Genomic DNA, 26,048 nt, shown 5'->3' on the forward strand with positions numbered 1-26,048 from the left:
TTAGGACACAAGGTAAGCATCGAACTCCTGGCACTCATAGCAAGCAACACTGTCTAATACCCACTCTCGAGTCACCATGGCAACATTGTTCTTTTGCTGGATTGCTGTAAGACAAAGACACAAACGATAAAACTATTATCAATGAGTCAGAGCAAGCCTAAGGTGAGCTTACTGATGTCTTTCAGATTAAGCTATTTGCTTTAACATTTTAAAGGCCTTGATAAAAACAAGAGTCTAAAAACAGTGATGTGGCACTACTACTGCTTTTAACAATGCAGGTAATTATTGCAGCTCCAAAAAGAATAGCTGTTTGTCAAATGGTCAGGCAGGAAGTTTTGAACACCATGGAATAAACACTAAAAGCAAAGAGTGCAGTCCTTGTTATCTTTTAATTTAAGACCTCAGTGACAGAGCCTCAGTTCCTGACTGCTCAGGCATACTGAGTATGTGACAAGCAATGAGTCTCATTAAGAGAGAAGCAACAGAAAATTACTGAAGTGCTCCCAGACTGTTCTTCACTGTTTCAGGATCTTTTTCTTTCTTTTCTCATTTTCCCAGTGCCATGGAAACAGCTGTTGTTTTTACATCATCCTCCTGCTCAATTTTTTTGTTGAACTCCACTGTAGCCTAACTAGCTCCCATTCATCCCATAACTCCCACTCTCATTTAAAAGTAAGTTAGTCTGGAACACTTGCACTTTCAAAGTCTCATGGTTTCCCTGGAGCATTTTGATTAAAAAAAAGAAAAAAAAAAAGGCAAAGCTATATCAGTCAATACTTTGTAGCTAGATATTCTTTCCAGACCAAGAGAATCTTGTCTCATCTGAGGCTTTCTCCTAGATCTTACTAGTCCTCCATGGGGCATGCTTCCCCACCTTTTGGAAACCATCTCCAATCAGAAAAGTTTCCATAAAGCTGATGATATGCAGGGCAACTAAGCCAAGAATAGGATTTGCCTGCCAGACTATCTTTTAAGACTCTATTGCTGATTCTTGAAATAATACACCTTGTCCTTTCAGATTTTTCTTCCAAGACATACCTTCATCTCTAGATGCAGTACGATTTTACTTTGATTCCTCTACAAACCTCTCTGATATTTAACTATTAAAAGGACTGAGGTGATAAAGACATTCAATGTGTATCATAAAACAGTCCATGACAGTGAGTCATTTTACCTCTATAATCCGTGTTTTCCATCCATGCATCTGGCTGCACAACCACGACAGCAGTAGAATTCTAGGATTTCAAGATAAGAAAGTAAAAATGCTACTGTTATCTGTCTGTCATTAAATCACTCTCACACCTACTGCAGAGAGTGATAACTGGGCTAACTCTGCTTCAGTGCATCACTTCAGAGAGAACTTTAAGAAGTGGTAATAGAGAGAGAAAGACATTAGTTCTAAGATTTTTCTGTGATCTCTCTCCAGGAATGCTGTGACTAAGTTAAGGCACTAAAGGCTTTTTGTGCTGGGAAGTGAGGCTCAGTGCTGATTTCAAGAGAGATTAGCTATCTGGCCTACATAGAGTACTCTGATCACTTTTCCACTACAAGTTAGCCTGTCTTCTAATACAGAGTGGCCAGAGCCTAGAACACAAGAACTGTTGCCATGCAGTTTGGCATCATTCCTGCGCAGACAGTTCTCTCTGATGCATACAGGTATGTTAGTCTTTGACAAGCCCATGTAATCTTTCAACATGTTGTGTATTACATAACTATAGACCGTTCACCGTGTTAAGTGTAACATTCATTAATACTTACTGTCTTGTGTGTGAACAGATGAAGTTGCTTCACTACAGAGGCACCACAAAGCTCCACCATCCATTCTAGATGTTCTGAAGAGATCAGATAAAGTCTATTACTTCAATGTTTTATATCACGTTGAAACTGATACTATTCCCTAAGCCTTCATGTGTTTGTTCCAAGATACAAACTATCACCATTTGAAAGAAATGTAAAAGCCTTAGTAGAGAATAAGTCCTTTCACTTTCTAGCCTGCTGAGGAACATCAACTCACCCTCTAGTCAGGACTAAACAAAACAAAAAACTCTGAAAAAGCAAAACACCACACGCCCAAAACTTAAAGAGAAAGTCACTAACAATTTATTTCCTCTTATTATAAGGATTTAAGACATGAAATTAAAATAAAAAATCAGAATTTAGAACTGTGATTATCTCTCATTAACAAAAGTAGCCAAAGTATTTAATTTCCACCAATTTGTTGAACTGATAGTGAAGAAGATAAGTAAGTCTCTCAAGTATAAGAGCCATAATTGATGATCACTGCAGCAGGTGAAAGCACTGCATCCTCTGTAGTAAGGATTGTAAATGTCAAGAGATGTGAGGATATTTCATCCAGTCAAAAATGAAGTTATATTGGACAAGTCGGAAAGTACCTGCTGAATAAGCTACAAAAATGGGAAGAGAGGTACAAATATTTTAAGTAGAAAAATTCTAGCTTAAATTTTCAAAACATCTACAATACTATTCAATTTTAAACTAACAGAAAGAAGCTATCCTGCCCAGCTTTTTCTTTATATATAAACTCCTGGCTTTGTTGTCTGTTTCACTTTTAACATCTGCTGCTAGCAAGAAGATTACACTGAGGATGTGTCAACTGCTAGAAAAACAATACTTAGGAACTGTTTACTAAGACAGAAGAAAAAAATGCTCAAATACAAGTGTTCAATAGCATCTAAACCAATTACCAGACAGCATGGTATTACTGCTTTTCCTTCATTGCTAGAGAATCAGAGATAAACTAGATAAAAGGCCTGTTTGGAAACACAGCAAAATTGCCAGAGCAGTTCTCTGAGGACATCCAAATAGCAGAGAACACCATTTCCATTCTATCTGGAGATAGAACTGGATAAAGTTCTTTACCTACACTATACCTCATGTAGGTATTTTGAAAGTTTCAGAGTAAAAGAGGTACAAGAGTATCGAAGGAGAGGTCAAATGTAAAACTCCGATGAATGCACACAATCCCCCTCCAAATATTTTTTTATCCCTAGAGTTCATTTAATTCCACTAAAATGACACACCTGTAGTCATATCAGTGAAAGGTCCATAGCAACAGATCTCAAAGTCTTTAAAGATCTGAAAAAACAAGGAACACGTTAACAGAGTATATACGGCATCTTTAAAGGACAATACTTAATATGCTGGTTTCACTGCACTTCTAGGACTGGTTATCAAGCTATCGCTGTTTCACAAGGTGTATCTGAAGCTCTTTGTAACCTACAAAACAGAAGATGATCATCAAAAACCCCCAACCCTGTGCTATCCTATACTGATGTTATAAAAAGACACCATTCACTCTAAGCATAGTGAGTCACTTCAGCATATCTGCACTGCTGCTGACAGAGCTCACCTTTCATGTATAAAAATGCTTAATTTGTACAACTCTGTATATACGGAACAGCAGAGAAATTGGAAGATGTTCCACATATTCAGCTAGCATAGCCACATATCTGAAACAGTCACAGCAGGACAGGATTTTCCTCCCTGATGTGCTCATACCTTTTCAGTCAGAGACTGTCTAGCCCTCTTAGGACCTTGGTGGTTTCTTCCGTTGATTACATCTCCTCTAACTTCAAAGTTCTCCTGGAACATAACATAAACAAGCAATCAGAAATTAGAGACCGAGAACACTTTGCTGGACAGAATTCCGGATCAGAACAGGAAGAAGTTGTCAGATTTCAGAACTGGAAACCTTACAATTAGGTGTGTGCAGAAAATTAATTAAAAGACTTCTGAAGAAAAATGATGGAGAGCAGTAATGAAACCCCTGCAGCATCAGACAATTTTTAAAGAAACAAATTATAGTCAAACTGTATAGTAGTCTAGCAAACTGTGTAAAAGGGGCACACTCCAAGACTATAATTAACTTCTATCAGTAAAAATTAATTTCTATCAAATGAGACATCAGTACATAACCTCTAGATCTTCAACATCTATTTTATTTCAAGGCATTCACTTAGTATATAGATTAATAACAAATACAGTGCTGCATTTGATAATTTCAGGCCTACATCTGACTCAAACTCCCACTTCTCCAATACTTTCTTGAAACTTCTCCAAAACTTCCATGCAGTCTAACTTGCTACTAGATTATGAAGAGCAGCTGCATTATTTCCAGTTTACTTGAAAAAAAAAAATATTTGGTTTTCATTGTAATTGGAGGCTCTTCTCCTTGCTTAAAGCAATGTGAGAGTGTGTGACAATGTTAACAGCTGTCCCATATTCTAGCATTCCCAGTCAGTTCTGTGGCAACTTCCCCCTTTCACCCCAAGCACAGGAGGGCCTTTAATACCCCTTCCTAGGGCCTTTTTGGGACTAAGATTTTTCTTCTTCAGCCTTGGCTTGACAAAAGGGCATATGGATTTCATACCAGAAAGTGGGCATTTCTGCTCATTAGATATATGAAATCCATACTGTGTCACTAACATGACGTTATCCAGAAATCTGTCCTAGAGAATGAAAATCCAAGTGCTACCTGGGAATACAATTGGAGGCTCTTCTCCTTGCTTAAAGCAATGTGAGAGTGTGTGACAATGTTAACAGCTGTCCCATATTCTAGCATTCCCAGTCAGTTCTGTGGCAACTTCCCCCTTTCACCCCAAGCACAGGAGGGCCTTTAATACCCCTTCCTAGGGCCTTTTTGGGACTAAGATTTTTCTTCTTCAGCCTTGGCTTGACAAAAGGGCATATGGATTTCATACCAGAAAGTGGGCATTTCTGCTCATTAGATATATGAAATCCATACTGTGTCACTAACATGACGTTATCCAGAAATCTGTCCTAGAGAATGAAAATCCAAGTGCTACCTGGGAATACAAAAATCCACCTAAATCAGGGTCATATCAAATAAGCCATTTCTACTAGGAAAGGTAATAAATGCTGGAACGAATTTCTAAAGTATAAAAACAAAACAAAACTATGTATATAGCTATGTTCTGACATTATTTCTTTAAGAAGACGACAGATCTTTTCCTATATGCTGTAATCCATCAACATCAGTAGGAACACTTATAAAAAAAGTGCCTATAACCTGTTCCAAAAAAATAACAGGGACCCATTATGTCTTCAATAACAATGAATACATATAGCCTAAGTGTGGCTTTTGGTCCTAGCATTTGGTAAAACTAGAATCCCAGTTTTCAGAGCCAAATTTCCATATATTAAATGTTTAGACAATATCTGAGGCTACTAACAGGTCTATCAATGTAACAGCATTGCTTACACATTTGACATTTCACTCTTAAGATAAAAGACGTACCTCATCCAGTATCCTTCCTTCTTTAAAAGACTGAATTACCCCTAAATAAAAAGATCAGAACAGGAAAAGTCATTTTATCCAGCAAAATTGTCCTTCCACTGCCAACAGTCTAACTTCATTGCTATATTAAACAGAAGGTATTTGTACTAAGGGAAACTGAATACTGTATGATGCCTGAAAGAACTTAAATAATTTTTTTACCTTTTATAAATAATACTAATTTTGCACTAACTGATGCCATGCATCTCAAAGATTTAAATTAAGAGGGAGGAAAGGCTTTTGTCAAGGTAGCGAGCAATCCAATGTGGTTATTTGAAAGCAGGAAAAGTATTCAGAAGAGAAAGAAGCTTGATGTTGCTGTTTGTTTGGGTTTGTTTTGTTTTTGTTGGTTGTTTTTTTTATTTATTTTAAAGTATTTAGAAGAAACTCTGCAAAACGTCAGATGCCAAGACATGAAGAGATCCTTTTTTTTTTTTCTTTTTTTCTTTTTTCTTTTTTTTTTAACTGGAACAAGTGAAGAGTACATTTGTGGTAGAAGGGCAGAGACCATTTAGCTCCAAAACAAGTTGTACTTACACCGATAACTAACTACCCATTTTCTTCCTGCAATACCCAGAAAGTACTTCAGTGTCCGTTCACACACCAGCTCCTTATCTGCAGAGCAAACAAGAATGAGATCTCTTTCAGTTTTGCCATTAGTGAAAAAACCCACCAAGAACAGCTGACGTTATTTGTACCTAAAAGCAAGTTTTTTGCTAAGTGCAGCAGCAAAATATCAAGACCATCTATAGAAAGCTTCTGAAATTCTAATGTCCTGATTCTACTAAACTGAAGGAAATGAGCAGAAACTAACTACATGTACAATTTCTGAACCCTTTTTTAGTTATTCAGTAAAGATAAGAAGCAAGAAAAAGCATGAATACTAGTCAAGACAGAGGACGCTAACAGTAGGATTCGGTGCCTAATGTTGGCATAAACTTTTAGATGACTAGTCATTTAAGATCATCTTCTACTCTACCAGAACAGGCACAACTTCAGAAGGCAGTTTATCCTATCTGTATTTTGTATGAAGACGGAACAATCTACCTCTCCAAAAACATATGGTCATGGTGTCTGTGATACACTTCCTGAAGAAAAAGGCAAAAATGGAGTCCACAGATTTGAAGTAACAGGATTTTCTGGCTCCTTTTCTATGTTGGTTTTCACAAGCAAGAAAGGCTGATGCGATAGACTGTATCCAAATATAAGCCAGCTATAAGTGCTTCTATGAAGCAAAATGCAAGCACAGTATATAGCATATCCACACCCAGATTTGGCTCAAAATACTTTGCTTTTTAAGAATATGTTGGTTAAAAGCTAGTGGTAGGTTCAGTAGAGAGCTTAAACATAACCTATGCCTACACACCGCAATATAGTAACTTAATGTTACTGATGAACGTTATGCTTTCCTGAAGTCAATATAATGCTATCTGTTTCAGAACACATTTGTCAAATTTGAAACTGTAGTATTGTACTGAAGTTTCTATAAAGTTCCTTCAAGCTTTTAATAATGGGATTCTTGAGCTCTACCGAAGAGCAAAACCTAATTTAAATACCTTAATTAAGCATGTGGATAATAGTTATGAAATGGTAGTGCTGCTTTGTTCCTGTACAAGCACACCTTCACTATCAACTACCATCAGTTACACATACAGTTAAGTCCCACTTCCAGTTTTCTATTAAAGATAAGTTTCTTTCCAAAATTTAGAATGAAACAGCATTTATAATCCCTGCAATGAATTAGGAAACCAAAGTAGCATCTTATTTCCAGAACGTTTGTATCCCATTTCTTTAGGAACTATCTTGCTTTCTTTTTGGTTTGTTCTGAACTACTTCATGTTAACATGCTGTAAACACCTGAAAATTGTGACCAAACAGCTGGAGAAAGAAAAGTAATTAAGTAACACTAACTTCAAACCACACAAGGAAACAAAACATACCCTCACTCTGATTCTGTGAAATAGAATGATTCCCAAGTTTAAACAAAAGAATTATGATAGAGAAGAAAACAATTGATACCTTCCCCTCAAACTTATTCAAATTTATTGCTGAACTGTCTGCTTGTTGGTTAGCCTAGAGTTAAAATTCTATATGGTGTGTAAATATAGGATTTGCTCACATAGCTCCCAACAAACCTGTTTTCATTATGACATGGGTTGTTCCTTCAGTAATGTGATTAGATAAAGTGCTCTGAGTTTTTCTTGCAAACTTCTGGACCACCAACTGAAAAGTAGTTAAAAAAATTAATAACTAGCAAAACAGATTAAAAATACCCAACAACTCCAGTTTATAGGAGTATAACATAAGAAGACAGTTACTTTAAAGTAATGGTTTTATTTGTGTTGGCACGCAGAATGTACATTTCCTTAAAAGTCAATAATTTTGGCGCCATTCAACAGGCTAAAGTAAAGAAGAGCTCTCGGTCAGTAGTTTATAAACCAGAAGTCATATGCTCCTGGAAATGAATTGTAGAAAGAAGTTTATTAGCAATTCAGAATTGATTAATTACCGAAATCCTCACTATGGATCTGAATTTGGGTAAAGAAGCAGCATCTGAGAACATGAAGGGAACCAACAAACCAAACAGCCCCCCCCCCCCCCAAGCACCAGGGCTTTCTAGAAATAAAGTCCTCTTGCTTTGGAATAATGTGGCTTTCCCCTAGACAGTAGGCAGTCATTTAAAAAGTTCAAACTTCACTAGGCTTAATAGTGCCATTTACAGACAGCATTCTTCATACTTCTAGGAGTGAAAAAGTTTGACTTGAGTTGCTGTATTACTGATCTGCAATTCCTGTAAGATTAGTTTCTACTGTACTTAGATGTCTCTATGTTGAGGACTACAGTGGTAATCAGGAACAATTAACACGTGATCTCTAAAACTTCTGAAATATACTTACATGTTCACTTTGATTCAGACCTGATGCCACAATTGACATTTCTTTCCTGTTAGTCACAACTGGACTTGTAGCATTTTCTTTCCCAGCGGCATTGTGTGGAACAGATATAGGAAAACAGACACTTCTCTTCGATTTACATTCTTGAGCACAGCTTTTATTAGCATTCTGAGCTACAACGGAACTATTTGTTGCTTCTGCAGTTCGAAGGTTAAGAAGCCTTACAGAGGAGGAAGAGCTATTTAGATTCCTGGTCACATTTCCAGAGAGATTTGATAAGACAGATGCACTGTTTAGCCTGGTTCCAGATTTCTGCTCATGTGCGTTTTCTGAAGGAAAAGAAAAATTACTCCTTGAAACAATTTCATCCTTCTTGTAGTCATGGTGGAAGGCTGTTGCCCTACCTTTTAAGTTTAAATGCTGCAGTCACTTCCTCTCCTTATTTGTTTATTACTTCACCTTTGCCTCTATCGTTACTTTTTCCTGATCTATAGCTGAGACACTAGAATACCTGTGAAACTTTTAGTAGCATATCTGTCAAGAATGACCAATTTATATGCGAGACAGGTAATAACTCCCATTACTGTCAAAATGTTGTCCAACCCCATCCTGATGGGCAGCGATACAGCTGGGCTACCAAACAAAACCAACCAAACAAGAAGTAACATCTTTTTAAATTGACCAGGAATATATAAATTAAAATCCTTGATTTACAAAAAAAAGTTGTATTGTGCTGGTATGTAAAAACATGAAAAAAGCAGTGTTGTGGTTTAACCTGGCAGGCAGCTAAACACCACACAGCTGTTCGCTCACACACCCCCAGTGGGATGGGGACAAGAATTGGAAAAAAGGTAAAACTCGTGGGTTGAGATAAAGACAATTTAATAGGACAGAAAAGGAAGGGAAAATAATAGTGATGATAAAAGAATAGACAAAACAAGCAATGCACAATGCAATTGCTGACCACCTGCTGACCAATGCTCAGTCAGTTGTCATATGGTATGGAATATCCCTTTGGCAAGTTGGGGTCAGCTGTCCTGGCTGTGCCCCCTCCCAGCTTCCTGTGCACCTCCAGCCTCCTCGCTGGCAGGGCACTATGAGAAGCTGAAAGTCCTTGACTAGTGTAAGCACTGCTCAGCAACAACTGAAACATCAGTGTGTTATCAACATTATTCTCATCCTAAATCCAAAACACAGCACTATACAAGCTACTAGGAAGAAAATTAGCTCTATCCCAGCCGAAACCAGGACAAGCAGGAAAAAAAAGCAGAAAGCAAAATGTGTTGGATCCCTCTTAAATGTTACCTGCTTCAAGCTGACACTGACTATATTCTTGCGCTGCTTCCTGCACAGGTTTTGTCTTTTCAGTAGGAGCTTTGCTCTTCAGAACACTGTCACACTGAAGGCCTTTCTCCAAATCTGTTCTCTTTAACAAACAGGATTTAGAAGATGGAAGCAACAATTCTGGAGACCTTGAGAGAGGGAAATTGGTTTTAATACCTTTTTTACTCTTCTAAGTATCAGAACCATGTAGCAACAGCTAAGCTATTGTAATTGCTCAAAAGCTGAGAGGTATTTATTTCAAGATTTTTTTCTTTTTTTTTTAATACAAGATTAGAAGACAAAAAAACCCAAAACAGAACAGAACAAAACAAAAACATTTACCTTTCTTTTTCTAACTCTTTGCTTTTACTGTTGAGAGAATCACTTGGTATAACATGGAAATCGTTGGCTGAAAATCCCTTTGAACTGCTGCATTTATGATTTTCAAAATTTCCTTCTGAGGTTGACTCTACCCGTTTAAAAAAGAAAAATAATTCTTAAACAAGCAAAATAAAAGTAACTGTTCTTAATTGTTTCTTCAGGTAAGAAGTCAAGCATTCTCTAAAATCTCAATCCAGATACCCTTCAGAGAGACAAGTGTCCCAAAACAGAAGTCTACACAAAATACTAAGCCATTTGAAGCACAGCTAACAACTACATTTTATTTCACATATTAAATCATCTACAAAACTAAGATGTCAGTTATGTCTTAGGTGGAAAAAGTAGGATATAAAATAGGCCGAAGGCAAATTTACACTATTTAGCACAGTTTGTTTATGAATCCCCTCAACATATTACCATATCTCTGTTCACAAGCAGTAGAGAGGCATTTATTTGATGCTTGTAATTTTTATCAAACCATCAATAACTCTAATCAGTTTAAGTTTTTACGAGTCAGAAATCCATATTCTAGCATAACAACGTAAACATGCGTTGTATTAATGAAATTATTTTAAGTAGTTTTCCCATCCGAAGGAAACTAACCATTGATTTGCTGACTTAATCTTCAAGCAGTCTATTTACAGTTTTCTTACCAATTTGGCCTACTGGGCTTAGAAATGTCACATTTCAAAGTCTTCTCTATGAATAATATTCTCAAACTGTAGTAAGGTTGAATGCCACGCAATTCAACGAGCTCTGTTAACTAAGCATGGATTGTAACCAGTCTTTTAGTGTTAAATACACTGTTAATGTTTTAACAGCTCAAGATGTCCAAAAGATGAGATAGAGAGAAGGCTGAAAACACAGTGCAGCTGTTAAATCAGTAACACAAAATCAGAAGAGGATTAAAGCGAATTTTTTCCACAATAAATGGCCCTACTTTCCTGTCAGGAATCCAAGTATCAAAGCAGCAGCCACTGGAAGGATGCTGTTACCTCAGATTTTTTAATGAATTGAACAAACCACTGTGTACCTTTCAAAGGCTCAGCCTCTTCACTTTTTCTGTTTTAGCTCCCTTTTCTCCATGAAGGAGCTTCCTGATGCAGATGACACTGACAACAAAAACTAACTTACTAACACACAAGCAGAAGACCCATTGGTATAGCTGCACCATATTGGCTAACAATTTATGTTTGTTGTATTTTTTTTTTTAAAGATAGAGGTTAATCTAAAGGTCTCATACCTCACACTGTACAACACCATCATTCAGGAGATCAAAAGCAATCTACAGTTTTGTGATATTTGGCTAGCACCCACGGCAGTGATGAAAGCCTTTGAATTTAGATAGAAAAGACTCCACAGTGAAAACCGTACACAGTAAAGGCATGGTAAGACACTAAGTAACTTTGAATTCCAGGATGTTAAGTTATTGTAGCTGCCCTCAGAAAATAAAGATAACTGACTGAAGTAAGACCACAGAATTAGAAATAAATTTTTAGCAGCAAGTAGGATAATAAAGCACTGGTGCAATTTATCTTTGGAAATCTTGAAATCAGCATTGGGTGCCTTTCTAGAACACTGAAAAGTTCAAAAATGAACATCTGGACTTACTGTAGGCTTTGTTCAAAGAATGCTCTATGCTCTGTTGCACATAGATTGTCAGAACAGTAATCTCAGTATCTGTCTTGCCTCAAAGAAAAACCTTAAATAAAGCCCTCTCACCATCACTTACATAGCTGGCAGCAACTCACTTTATCCTCAATATACAATAAGCCTTTGGCGATTACTAGCGTATTCTTCACCATTTATTTACTGCCTTGTGCACTTTCCAGCTAGGAACTCTGTGTTCATGCCCTGTTCAGGAGATTTACACACCACTATAGGTATTCTCCTCCTCTTTGCCCATCAGTAGCCTGACCTGTATTGTACTACTTTTGACAGCCAATACATACCTAACCTAATTTCTGTCTTGTTCCTTGATATGCTAAAGAACAATTTCTACCACAACAATAGAGGCGAAGTCCTTTTGGGTGTTCAGCCACTCTTCCAGTCCCTTACCCATTCCAGTGACAGAAAACAAGACTATAACTAGAACTGACAGAACAGCAACATGGATTAGTATTGCCAAGCCACAAGGCCTACTCACACAATTTATACAATTACATCATGTAATCTCACACAGATCTGTAACGGGAGTTTTTTAGACTAAGTGTAGTACCTAAATTATAAATAAAACATGTATGTCTCACTGAACAGCTGAATTTAGGTAAAATTCTGCTAACATATCAATTTTAAATTAACACTATAATTTGTGCTAGAGGGGAAAAAAGAACTAGTAATAGTCATACAACTGTAAGAAAGCTGGGAAAGGTTTTCATCACTATTTACCTCTTTCTTGTCTCATTTGTTCCATTCCAAGTGTTCCTTCGCTACTGGAATGTGGCAGTTCCCTATAAACAGGTAAAAATTCACAGTCCTGACTTCCATGCTGCTTTAGCACTGCTTCAAGCACAGCCATTTCTTCCTGAAGTTTTTTTAGGTTATTTTGCATAGCATTCTTCTGCTGCAAAGGATACACAATTGTGCCAACATTAGTCTTACTGTTTAAAACTGAGTTTGCTAATTTCTTTAACAAACGCTTGAAAATTAGAAACAGCAAAATTATTTTGAATTAGTTTTTACCATGTGTTCAAAAGGTGACTGTGGTGCTTTTACTGTAACAAATAATGCACACAAGCTAAGTCAAAAGCAAAAAAAACCCAACCAAACAAAAAAAAACCAAAAAACAACCAACCGCACAGTCATTTTGCTGTTCAAATTATTTCAGTTTAGATGGCTCACCACAGTTTAATCAGTTGGGGAAAAAAAATCCCACAAGCTTCTGCACAGTTTTCTTTTAAAGCAATTTTGCCCCAACTGCGTTAGTTTGCATTAGCCACTTAATTTAAAATTTAATCATGAACACCAAGTATTGAGACACTGCACTTTCCACCATTACTGAAAGTCCCGAAGACTGTTTAAAAGGAATAAAATATTTCATCCTACTCTTCCTTACTTTCTCTCTCAAAAATTACAATACCCTCTATTAAAAACATGTCATATACACCCCCTCATAAGAGCAGCTCAGGGCTTCAAAGGATCCTTTTAAAAGCCTAGAACCTTCACCATACAGGATAAAGGAGTTTCCACAGCACTGAATATTACCATTTGTAGCTGTAGCACTGGCACCATGTGGAACTTCCTTGTTACTGAATCACCAAAAAACGAAACAGAAAACCCCCATCACACAACAAACCAAAGAAGTCCCCACCAATCCATGCTGCCACTATTCCATTCAACCCAGGCTTATCCTAGAATCTCTATCAATGAAGCTACATCAGGGAGCAATGTCCTGCCAGTTGACCGCATTTTGCACTGATGCGGTAAACAGAAAAATCACCCGTAAAGCACAAAAATTAAATTCATTTTTCCTTGACATACATTAAAACCCATGAGGCCGTTAATGCTGAAGAGAGAGATTTGGCATAAGATCTACCTTGAAGTTACAGAGGACAAAAAAAAAGCCAACAAAAAACCCCAACACAAAAAACCCCCCGACAACCAAAAACCAAAAAAAAACCATCAAACAAAACCCAAAAACCAAAACCCACACACAAAAACCCCCAAAACCCCCAACCGAAAAACCCCCACACCAATCACCCAATACATACAGTCAGGCCATTAAGCAGTAATCAGGAAATTAACAGCAGAGAAAACATACTGTGCTAGACACACCTTTCATTGGACACTGCCTGTTGGGCCTTATATCTATAATATTCTAATATGGAATGATTTGATTTAATCTTTACCCTTAGATGGCAAGTCTCCATGCTTCTAAATATCATAGTGTAGCAAATCCAATCCTTATCACCAATCATTATAAATTCCTATCAATGAAACTTTTCAATACAGGAATCTGAGGTTTCCAGCATTGGTCAAGTGTGGAGATTCATTACCCAACATCTCCCACAATTAAGCACTGTAATCAATACCACATAACAAGTGAAGGCCACTAGCATGTAATATTACCACGGAGGGCAAAGTTGAACAGTAGCATAGAGGCAGTTCTATAATTCTTCATTAATTATGCTCTTGGAACCTAGCGACACAAAGAATTATGATGAAAGCAGTTTTCCACTACACTGACTTCACAGCTTTCATGTACTTGCTTATATCCTAGAATGCAAACTGCTTTTAGAATTTAGTGCATAAACTCACTTACCTGTGTAGTAAGGATTTCACCCTGAGAGAACAGTCCACATGAATCTTCTACATTACTTGTTTCACTGTCATATCCAGATGCTTCACCTTGAAGAAGGTGGAAGAAAATCTGAGTTAGTGAAAGAAAAAAAAAAACCACAAAACACCAAAACAAACATTATCCATAACCTCTTACACACAGACCTTTTAGCCAAAGTTCAGACAAATTTTGAAAACACTTAAGTTAGAAGCACAGATCTACTTTAAGTGAACATTTCAAAGAATACCATGTCACACATATGGCAAAGTAAATAGAACTCAAAGTGTTTCAATAGTGATGAAAGAGTCTAAATATTTATGAAAGCCATAAAAAGGTCAAAATAAGCACTACAGAATTCTACAGCCAGTTTCAACAAACATTTCATCTGGTGAAACAGCTTAGGTAGGCTTTATGAAATTTTGCTGATAGATGCAAGTATCACATTGTAATAAGAAAGCTCGCATTTCACTCAAAAATTAATTCCCATCAGACAGACTCAATCCAGCCTCTAGTACCCAGTCTATTCATTTTTGCCCTGAACAAATAATACTAGGAGAACTTAATTTTCAGGAAATAAACCACTGAGGGTTTTTTGTTTGATTGTTTAGGGCTGATACATTCCTTTAAAAGAGCAAGCACCACATAAATACAGAACAAAATTCCCATGCAAACACCAAAAACCTAGGTGCAATGACATCACACACACAGCTGCAGAAATAAAAATCTTGGTTTGTACCTAGGTTTGCTCCCATGTTTGGGTCTTCTTGGCATTCATCTCTGAAGTTAGTTTTGCTTCTCTTCAGCCCTCCATTACAACTCTGAAAAGTTTCTTTACTCTCATTCACATTGCTCACTTGTTTGGATGTACAAACTCGTATTAAAGCTTTCTTCAGCTCTTGTGCTCCATCAACTGATTCTTCAGACACATTGGACTGGGAAGAAAATAAGTTGACGGAGCATTCTGACTCCTGGCTTGGTGAAACACACCCATTACTTAGGGCAGCTTCAGGCATTTTCTGCATATTATTGTCATCATGACTTCCATTGTGAGGCAATGTGATGGGACTTACTGAAGAATCTACCAAAGATGTCACTTGTTTATTGATCTGCAAAGGTGTGCTTTCTGATTTGCCAAATATTAATGTCTGAAAACATGGTAAATCATCATCCTCGCTAGATTCTTCATCTGAAGATTGCAGTTTCTGTGCTCTTCTTCGAGTTCTCTGAATACCTCGAGATCTTGGCTTAGAACCAACATTTCTATTGTGTAGTTCTTTTACCAGGGCATTGTCACTTCTTTTTACAAACACCGCAGATCTCTCTTTCCTATCAGTTTCAGAAAAGCTGGTGCTCTCTTCAATATCGTCATCAGAGCACAGTAAGCCATCAGGGGTTTCAGACAAACCTGTAAAATCACTACTCCCTTTAAGAGGTTCTTCTAGAGCCTCTGTAACTAAACACTCAGGCATCCCTGTGCTAGCAGTTCGGGTTGCTTGTTCTTCATTCCCCTTTATGTGTTTTCTTTCTCTTTTGCCACTTTTTTTTTCAGTGACTTCATAGCTGAATTCAGCAGGCCTTTGCTGACAAGTTGCAGAACAAATCATTGATCTGGACTGAAAATGCAGTATTGGTGCTTTGCCATCAACAACTTTGGCCTTTCCTGCTTGATTCCTTTCTGAACTGAAGCGTATTTCATCAACTGTGTTTAAATCAGTTCTTTTGAAAATGTGCTCTTCTATATTACTCTGATCACTTTGGCTTCTATTACTTTCTATTGGATTCTGTCTCAACTTGTTTTCTATCCTTATGTCAGTTGACACTGTCTTTTCATTTCCCTGCTCTCCTTTTTGTGATCTGTTTTTGTCTTCAGTCCTAGCAGTACCCATTCTTATTGGTGTCACATTCTCTTGATTTGCAACCTGTGAAACATCTTGATGTTCCCCTGTGTGCATACATTCAGTGTTGCCCACAAAGCAAGTCACAGGACTAACACAAGCAGATATACAGGCCTTAAGCTTCTCTTTCTCACAACCCCTACTCAAGCTCTCAGCAGTTGTTTTCTCTTCTTGTGAGTTTTCTGTTTTAAAATATTTGCTATGCTTATTTTCTAACTGATCAGCACATGATATCTTTAAAGTTTCAGAAGCAGCATCTTCTACTGCACACGCCTTCATGAGAGTAGGATAAAGGCTAAATGATAGGCGTTTTGAATGCCTAAATATATTTCGCAGATACTGTGTGTCTAAGTCACTATCTTCAGCTTCCTTGGTCAATTCCAAAACATTTTTAGCCATTGGCAACTTTTCAGTTCTGAAGTCCCCTGGAACATTTTGTGTATCATGTCCACTATCCCAGGGAAAAGTAGTACATGGTTCAGTCATCTCTCCAGTGGGGTGGGAAGCAGTTTGCACAACAGTCATTGAAGGAGACTGTAGGAGGAAAGGGCTACCTAGTATTTCACCTTCTTGAGAACCTGCATCAGGTGCAATGGAACTACAATTTGAATGCTGACATGAAGATGTAGGATTGAAGAGACTTTTTCCAGTTTCTGCAGTGTCAGATAAATTCTTTAGACTAATCTGTGTTTCATTTGTTTTCAAATCACCACTCTTCAGATTAGTGAGTGGCTTGTAACTCAACATACCCTGGGGCTCACACAGGTCTTTGCATTCAGAAGCGTGAACTAACACATTCCTTTGGTCTCCAAAGAAAGACCCTTCATGATCACTGTCATACTTTCTTGCTCCCTTAATTACTACTCCTTTTCCTGTTTCTTTTGTCATTTCTTCAGAAAGTAACTGAAGCCTCCTGCTGCGCCTGACTTGTCTTTGCTCAGAATCAACTTTCCTTGGTTCTTCACTGCTTAGACAGCTATCAATCTGTGGCTCAGCTGGATCAGGGGAAACAGAGTTTCTATCCACTTCTAACTGTCGAGCACACATGGTTCTAGTAGAATGCCTGCATCTTTTTGCTGCAGAACTTCTTTTTTTAGTGCTTTTCTGATCACAGTTATTCAGTTCTAGCTCCCCATCGCAGTGCTTGCCAGTCACGTTTTCAGTAGCTTTTTTCCATATGGATCCTCCTCCTTCCTCAAGTTCTGCTAGTGTATTATCCTCTCTATTCTCAGAGAGGCGACTCTCAGTAACAGCAGAACTTTCATCACGTCTTTTCTTTTCAGCATCTCCAAGGCACCAGTCAGCACTTTGAGGGCACCCATCCACCTCTTCTGTATCTTTTTTCTTGATGAAATCCTCAGGTTGCAGGACACGGGCAGTCTTCCTTTTTCGCTTTAGTCTGTCTTTGCTGGAATTATTCAAGCACTTCTCATCAGCAGCCACATCTTCCTCTTTTGTAGTAGGTAAAATCTCTTTCAGGATAATAGGGGCATTTGACTTCCTCTCTCTCTTGTATGTTTTCCCAAATATTTTGTCTTTGATGCTATCTGCTGTTTGTTTTGACCATCTCTTGTTTCCTTCAACCACTGCAATTTCCATGGAATCTACCATAGGGTCAGTCTTTTCTGAAATACAGGAATCTTTATCTGATAAACATGTATCTCCTTCACCTGAATCATCAGCTGGTCCAGCAGAATCATCCTGGGAAGAATTGGAAGACAGAATCTCATTGCTTTTTGAAAACCATTCATTGACTTTCTGAATGCTTCGCTTCAGTCTCTTCCTAGAGACTTGATTCAGGGTAGCACAGTGAAGTGTCTTTGGCTGAAGTGGCTTCTCTAGAGGAAGTTCTTTTTCATGGAAAGAATTGTTCTCGGGTTCATACACTTCCACAGCTTCCACACTTTGTACAATATCTATTTCCTTGCTTTTATCCAACCTGCTCTCTGAGCTATCTTTTAAGTCAAACTCTTTGCTTTTACTATTGCACCGAGTTTGCTCCGCATCCATTTCTTCTGTGTTCTTAAAGAAAGATGTGTCCTCATTCCTTAAGGCACTGGCATTACCTATTCTGTCACACTGCTCTGTGAGTACGTCTACAGCAGGAACATTTAAAGGAGAACTCCGGTATTCAGTCATATTCACTTGGCCAGGTTTGGCACATTCAGTGATGCTCCGAATGCTCTTCTTGCTCGAGCCTTCCTTCGAGAAATCACTTTCACCTGAAGATTTATAGGTACTGTAAATTATTAAGCCCTATTTTACACGCACAAGAACAATGACAAGCTTAATGGCTACTTTGTTTTAAAAGAACTGTTCTTATTTCCCCCCAAAACAGAATATTACACTGCACAAATCTCCCTCTAGAGAAAGATCAAATTACATGACATATGTTCATCCAACTTCTTACATGAATTACCAGACAGTGCTCTCAACTTGTATTATAAGGGATAATATGGCTTATGTAGAATAGAGTAAGTTTTGCGCTTTGATCAAGTTACTTTTTTCCCTTCTGTTCCTGTGCACAGAATATCCACATTTTAAGTATCTAGTCTACAGGTACAGTCTCGTATTATACTGTCACTAGCTGTAGGCATCAACAAAACTACAACATACAAGACTGCAAGTATATATATTTAATCATGTGAAATCAAAATGTTAACTTGTGGTCTTTCTTTCAAGCTTAGTCATTTTTGTCACCAAAATAACAAACACACCTATGACATTTGGTAGAATTATTTCTTTAGCACCCAGCTCGTCAGGCTGTGTATTGCAAGAATATTCATTCCCCTTCTCAGCACTCTTAAGTTCTTCTAGCTTTTCTTGAGATGAAACCTGAAGCGCTTCTTTGTCTTCTAACCTGTTGGGAAAGAAAATCTACTTTCACTACAGAGAAAACTACAATAGACATAATAGAAGATGATACTTAATTTTCCCTTTTTGCTCTCTGAAATAGTTTTCGGAGAAGTCAGGCTTCATGATTGACACTCGCCACAACTAGATCCCTTCAGAGTTTCAGACTATGTCTTTAAAAGATCCCCTCCCACATTCCTGAATTTAACATTTAGTTTCTAAAGCATAGCATATGCTTTTCTCTTGAAGATCTAATGTCTGCGTAAGCAACAAAACATTTAGAAAAGAGCTTTAAAGCATATTACATGAGAAACTGATGGGAGTCAGCTACCCATTCTACCCTGATGCCCTCGAAGTTGAAAATCACTTGTCAGCTTGAAGAATTCTATCAGTCCTATGCTAAGAAACTAAAACATAGGAATGAGAATACTGAACTATTGTCTTTAGAAAATATGAATTCCTTAATCACCTTTACTTACCCAGCATTGCTTGCCTGTTTAAAAAGCTCTTCAGATGAATCAGAGCCTAAAAACAAATCGGCTGTTACTCTGGTTGAAATGATTCAGAGAAAGATGACTTGCCAGACTCAGCATTTATTATCACAGAAGCATGCATGCTTAGTTCTTTCTAGAGGTAGATGCTTTCAACTTTCATCAGACGAAATCAAGTTCAATTGTGCAGGATTTTGCCTAATTGTAATTATTTCTGTGTATTAATATCTACACGGCTCCTGCATAAACTTATGTTTAAATACAGTAACTGGTAACAGAGATCTGCTAAGAGTTAATTAGCTAAGAGTTAGTTTCTAATTTCTAAATTTATACATGAAACAGCTGCTAGTATTTAGAATTTTGAACTGGAAGTCAGAGCAATATATATGAATTCTGTCTCAGATCCCTTGATTGATCTTGGCAGAAGCAGTAAGGATAAAAGAGAGGCAATGAATGCTCTCTATTAAAAGGAGCAATTCTTTCCTTGAAGGAACAGGGAGAAAATAAACTATGCACAGCATCTATCTTGTTTCTCACCACAGTCAGCACCAGATAAAAAGGAAGTTCTGAAAAGCTAGGATAGAAAGAAATGAAATATTCTTTTCTCAATTAGATTTCATTCTTATGTCTGGTTATTAACTAGAGCCTCAAGCACTGGTGACAAGGCTTAATATTCTTTAGAAAACAGTAGTTATCATTAGTTATAACAACTGCAACTTTTTTCACATCTGCAAGCATCTTCTCTTCTTTGGATCTTGTACACTGAGCCTTAAAGGTTTACTACAGCAGCATTATTTCCTACAATATAATAAATTATGTACAAACCCTTTTGATTTACCAACTTTGAATTGTCCACCATTTGTCCCTTTGTTCTCATTTTGGGTGTTAAGGAGAAATTAGTGTTTATGAAGACTTTGAACTTCATCACCTTTCATTACTTTCCAAGTATTATACATAAGCTCAACCAGTGTGGATCTACAACAGATCTTACCGAACTCTATATAAATCCCTTTTTCAGAGTCACATTTCTGGGTTTTGTTTCTTAGAGGACACCTTTTGACCCTGGTATCTGTAAGCTGTGTATCCAATTTTTAACAGTAGGCTTTTTTCAAAAAATGAGTAGTAATTATTTAAACTACAGCGGGGGGGGGGCTGATACATATGAACTAAGTATTTAAATTGGCAGCCTCTATACAAAAATCCAATACATGTAATTTATCATACTGATATCAGTAATGGAATGTGTTAATAGAAACAATTATCACGCATTTAACAGCTCAAAACATTAACAATTTTATCTTACTTAACATTCTATTCAGCATCGAGCAGATGAGACAAGAAACAATGTACCACGAACAAACTCATACACACAGCAATCACCCTAAGTTGGGTAATATCTTAAGAATTCTTAAGACATATTCATGGTCTTGCCTCTAAAAAAGTAAAAAGCCTACCAAGAGTTAGACAGCCTCATTAAACAAGCAGTACAAAAAAAGCTTTCAACCCTAGTTTCAGTAACAGAATATATTATGGCAATATTATCTTTAAGTTCAGGTCATTTATGCAAACTTTTTAAAGTAAGTTAGGAAGACAATATTTAGATGTCCTTGTCTGGAATAATATTCAAGTCAAAACAGCGATCTGAAAGCAAACCAAAATCTCCTATTCCATTCATTTATGTATATGCATGTATACACACTCCAAATAAAACACTAAACAATCCACAAAAATAAATCGGGAAAAAAAAAATACCAAGGTGCAGTTTTCTTGTCCATTTTCTTCAGCACTTTTTTTCCTGTTTCTGAAGCCCTTACTTTGGATGACAGAACTTTCTTTACACAGGAACTCAGCAGCAGTGGCTTCTGTGGATGTTTTAGGAAAGTGATGACTGTTTAAAACTGAAAAATGTCAATAGGAAAAAAAAGCAAAAATATTTTCTTACACTGAGCATTATTATATATTATATATATAATTATACATATATATTATTTTATATATACAGGTATTATGTATTAATAAAATAGCCTTGCATAGACCCTATGCAACTAGCACATATACATCTAAAATACAATTATCAGAGAGAAATCTGATTGAATTATTAGCCTGATTGTTCTTTATGAGTACTCTTCAAGTATTAAGTAAAATCTTGATCTTGCCAACTAATTTTCCCAACCAATTTTGCTTATATGGATAATCTAGCAAGAACAGGATCTATTAGTGATTTTAGAATTACTGAAAAAGTTGAAAAGAATTTGAAAAGAAAGTCTAGTTTTTATAGCACAATATACTAAGAAAAAAAACCCAAACCAAAACCCACAAACCACCACCATCATCTTGTTTCCCAAAATATAAACCAGCCTGTGCCTGACTTGCCAATACTCTTTACAAGGCACTGAGTACTAGAAAGGATAAATTTGGATTCCAAAAGGATATATCTGAATGGGACAAGTTAACATACACTTTTATAGCTCTTGCTAATTCAGGCTCTAAGACTGTCTAAGAAATTAACGCTGCAAGGTTGGGCATAATCAAGAGCAGGACTGTGCCACACAGTTATAGATTAAAGATTATTTGATACACATTCAGCCACATTTCAGGAATTGAAAATAAGATTGGTTGGAGTCATCAAACGCACAGTAAAAACCCTTAAGACTATTCAAGAGGTTATTGTAGGAAAACCTTGGGAACTTAATGGAACTTATGCTTCCACATCCAAGAAAACACTTTTGATAATTCTTTCCATATTGAGTACTGCACAGTAAATGAGATACCCTGCAAATAATTATGATACAAATGTCAAAATCTAATTTAAAAAAGGGGTGGTATATATTCACAACACTTACACTTTACCCCAGTGTCAAGCTCAAATGCATGGATAGTTTCCAACAATCCTTCAATTAGTTGCTTAAATCTGGAATTTTCTTTCAGACTTCTGAAATAACATCACCACATGAGTTGTTTTAAGACAAATGTATGGGTAAGCTATTAATAGTTCTCCTAGAATTTAGGCTGAACAAAAAAAGGAGTAAAACTGCATAGTGGAAGATGAGATAATGAGAAATTATTGCCAAGGAAGAACAACACAATTCCCCAAAACAACCATTACTACGGGAATTAAAACTCTCACAAAGTGAAAATTTCTATTTTCCCTCATGTAGGTTTAGCACAGAGAAACTAGTTGTAATGACTGAACAATAATACAGTCTATACTTGATAGCACAAACATTTGCTAAGAATGGTGTCTTCACCTGCAATCACTTGAAAAAAGTTTATATTGAGGTAAGGCACTAAAGAGTTACTCCTTTAGAAACTGACAGTTTACTTAATAACCACCTTTCCTTTTTTCCTTGTCTTCTGCTAAGACATTTTTAAGACAATGATTAACTTTTCTTCAGAGTTCAAACTTCTCATCCTCAAGCCCACTTGCAAAGATGCATTACCTCTTGGTAACTTCAGTCTTGCAGAGAGGACACTGTATCACACCTTTTTTCTTCTTGCTGAGGAGTTTGAACATGCAGAACCTAGGAGAAAATAATAATCACAAGGGTAACAAAAGGGAGAATTTTATTTTCTTTAAAACTGAGCCTAGGTGTGTACCACTTAGTAGAAATCCTTCATTATCAAATTGAATGCCTGTATTCTTGTTTTGGTGTTATGATGAATTAATCAATTCCCTTTGACACATCTGTGAAACTGCAGTTATTTCTTATTCAGAATTGATTTTTCCCCTAAAATAGCGACACATTAAGTTATCAAAACACAGTATACACCATTAGCACTAAAGAAAAGAAGTATACATGGAGAATAAGAACAGATTGACTAAGCATCACAATTGCAAATTTTCAAACCTACCTGCAGAATATGTGATCACATTTTGTTGAAACTGGCTCTGCTACCACATCCAAGCTACAAAAAGAAAAATGAAGGAAAACAACAACACAGAAGTTACATATAAAATAGAAGCAACAAAATAAGATTCAGAAATAGTCACTTTTCCGAACTTAAAAAAAAAAAACCAAACTTGGTGGGGAAGAAAAATAGGACACATTTGACAATTTTTCATTTGAGAACCAGGTACAGTAACAAATACTGTCATTATGTGATATATACATATCTACTAGCTCTTCACAATCTTTGTCTGCCTCTGGCAAGAAGACAGCATTTTCTGGAAATGCCAGTTCAAAAAAAAAACTTGGTGTTAGAACACCAATGTCTTCTTTTTCAACGCTGACCTCCTGTGACAAGAGTAAAGGACAGTGTAGTTCTGTTGGGTTCAGAAGCCCACTGGACTCTTACTATGTTTGTATAAACCAAATGCACAGATGTGTCAACACAAATAAATATTTAAGTTATTCCTTTTCCCCCCTGGTTTTCTATTCTAAACCCATTCCTGTCTAGCACAGTGTGAAAATGAACATTTAACTTGATATTAGGGCTTTCAGAAAAGCTCTAACCAATTAATTTGTTCAACTCACCTTAAAATATAATCTACCTTGAACACATACTAAAAACAAATAAACAAACAATAATTTAAAAAAATACTGCCTTAATTTAGGCATATACCAGTTACATAAGAAAGGTTTCATGAGTTTCATAGGCTGTGTATGTAGATAAGGAAGCCTCTCTGTGATTGTGTTCTGTCTACAACCTAGCAGTATGTAAAAAAGTTTATATAATGATTCCAATTAAACTACCACAACAACATAACTTGGACAAAAACAGCCAAAATAAATATAACGCTATTATTGCAGAACAGTCTAACTTGTGCCTATAGTAAAATATACACCAAGAGTCAAAAGCAGCCTCAGCATTACTTTTACATGCATTATTCATTCCCCAATCTCATTCATTCATATTTTTGGATGTTTTAATATTTTAATTTGCCATAATAGAAAAGAAAGATTATACCTTTATGCCTTGATGTCACATATGGAAATAAAGCGAGGCAGGCCCAACCTCACCATATTTACAGCCTTCTGCCCAGTTAATAATTACCAACAAAACTGCGAGGTGCATTAAAATCCTGGTTTTGAACTGCCATTACAACTTGTCTTGCTATTTAAGCTAAACAGTACACACTTCCGTGATCTTTATTGCACAAATACAAAAAAAGTAGACATTGAAAATCTCCATTCCATGTTGAAGTCAGCTTCCTCCCATCAATCAGCAGTACCAGACTGTGTAAAATCACTTTCTGAGATATTTCATTATGCCATCAAATTCCACATGCAATAAAGAACAGCAGATGTAGGAAACAGTTTCTAGTCTAGCTCTTGTAACATTGTTTGTTAAGTCAATGAATAACCAAGCCAACCATCCAATGGCGATACCTCAGCAAAAAGCATGTTGCCTCTTCAGAAAAGTTTGGATGCAAGTTTTTTTTTCTGCATAGTGCTGCAGACTTTCTATGTTTTCTGCTCTGTGCCTTTGTAATAGATGTTATTACCAACACAGAATTTATTTTGGTTTTCCAATGGCAGTAAAGTAAAATCTTTCCGAATGGATTTAAAATGTAAGGATTTAAAAACGTTTGCCACCATAGACAAAAAAAACTTCAGCAGTTTGGTTCAATGGAAGCAAGAGTCTTTCAAAAGCTTATTAGACATTCCAGGTATCTAGGCTTTAATTAGAATCGATGCTATTTCAGCATTTGTTTGCATTAAAGAACTCTCTTACCTTTTAGAGACAAAGGACAAAGATCCATACAAACAATACTCTAATCCCATCAGTTACATTTTTTTCCTCACTGGATAGAGGACTACTGATACATTTAGGTTGTAATAGAAAAGCAAAATTTACTACAACATAAGAGCAAAATACAGGTTCTGCCTTACACTTTCTCACTTGAGCCTTACAAAACATCAATATACTTAGCCTTGAAATACAATTCTTCTTGCTTTCTGATAGCCCATAGAACTGACAAAGCATTTGAAAAGAAAGGAAAAGAAAGAGAGAGAAAAACAAAAGGCTCATTTACTATACTAATATAGAGTTCACATTATTCTGGCATACCATATTGGGCACTCCAAGTTCTTCTGCATAGCTGAAAGCACATTTTGTACATCTCTGATAGCAATCACTGAGAAGTCCATCCTTCACATCCAAAAATACTCTACAGAAAAAAAAAAAAAGTAATCAGTTTTGTTTCTGATCTGTTGCATCCCGTGACCATGTTTTCTCCTGTATGGCTTTTCTGTAACATGCTGAACAGTATCGAATACTTACCTGCTATTTCTTGAAAAGAGGCTTTACAGCGCTGCTGGAGTTCTTACTCTGAATGTTTACAGTTAAAACCTGTCAAGCCTCTTGTAGTCAAAGGGGCAAACTGAAAGGGTTTACAGAAGTAGCATTCAGCAGAAACTCGGCAAAGGCACACACAAGCATAACACAGGGAAAAAAAGGCGCATTCTAGGTGGAAAAGCATGTGAAGGAGACAGCAGACACGCTTACACAAAGGACCCTGCGAACTGCCTACACCAAGCGGCACAGGTAAGACCCTACAGCAAGTATCACAAATCCTGAAAACAAAGAGAAACCACTTAGACCTTTACGCGGCAGCAGCTCAGGAGCAGGGACAGGCCCTGCAGCAGGCCGGAGCGGAGCCGTCCAGCACCC

At 36.9% G+C, this 26,048-nt stretch overlaps 1 protein-coding gene across 1 annotated transcript; it reads right to left on the bottom strand.

The window, feature by feature from the left end:
* BRCA1 (breast cancer 1, early onset) lies at positions 1-25,726 on the bottom strand. The gene is made up of 21 exons (XM_009326617.1): positions 25,659-25,726; positions 25,446-25,545; positions 23,286-23,339; positions 22,874-22,954; positions 22,277-22,365; positions 21,181-21,331; positions 20,425-20,525; positions 19,422-19,467; positions 18,807-18,949; positions 14,931-18,311; positions 14,177-14,262; positions 12,304-12,478; positions 8,215-8,540; positions 7,453-7,540; positions 5,855-5,932; positions 5,279-5,319; positions 3,520-3,603; positions 3,042-3,096; positions 1,759-1,832; positions 1,175-1,235; positions 1-104 (listed from the first exon to the last, which is right to left on the bottom strand). Exons 2-21 carry the CDS (start codon positions 25,523-25,525, stop codon positions 1-3), a joined length of 5,298 nt encoding a protein of 1,765 aa, XP_009324892.1. The 5' UTR covers positions 25,526-25,545; positions 25,659-25,726.
* Between the last annotated feature and the right edge of the window lie 322 nt (positions 25,727-26,048).

This window comes from Pygoscelis adeliae, unplaced genomic scaffold (assembly GCF_000699105.1).
Source record: "Pygoscelis adeliae isolate BGI_AS28 unplaced genomic scaffold, ASM69910v1 Scaffold421, whole genome shotgun sequence".
Classification (NCBI taxonomy): Eukaryota; Metazoa; Chordata; class Aves; order Sphenisciformes; family Spheniscidae; genus Pygoscelis; species Pygoscelis adeliae.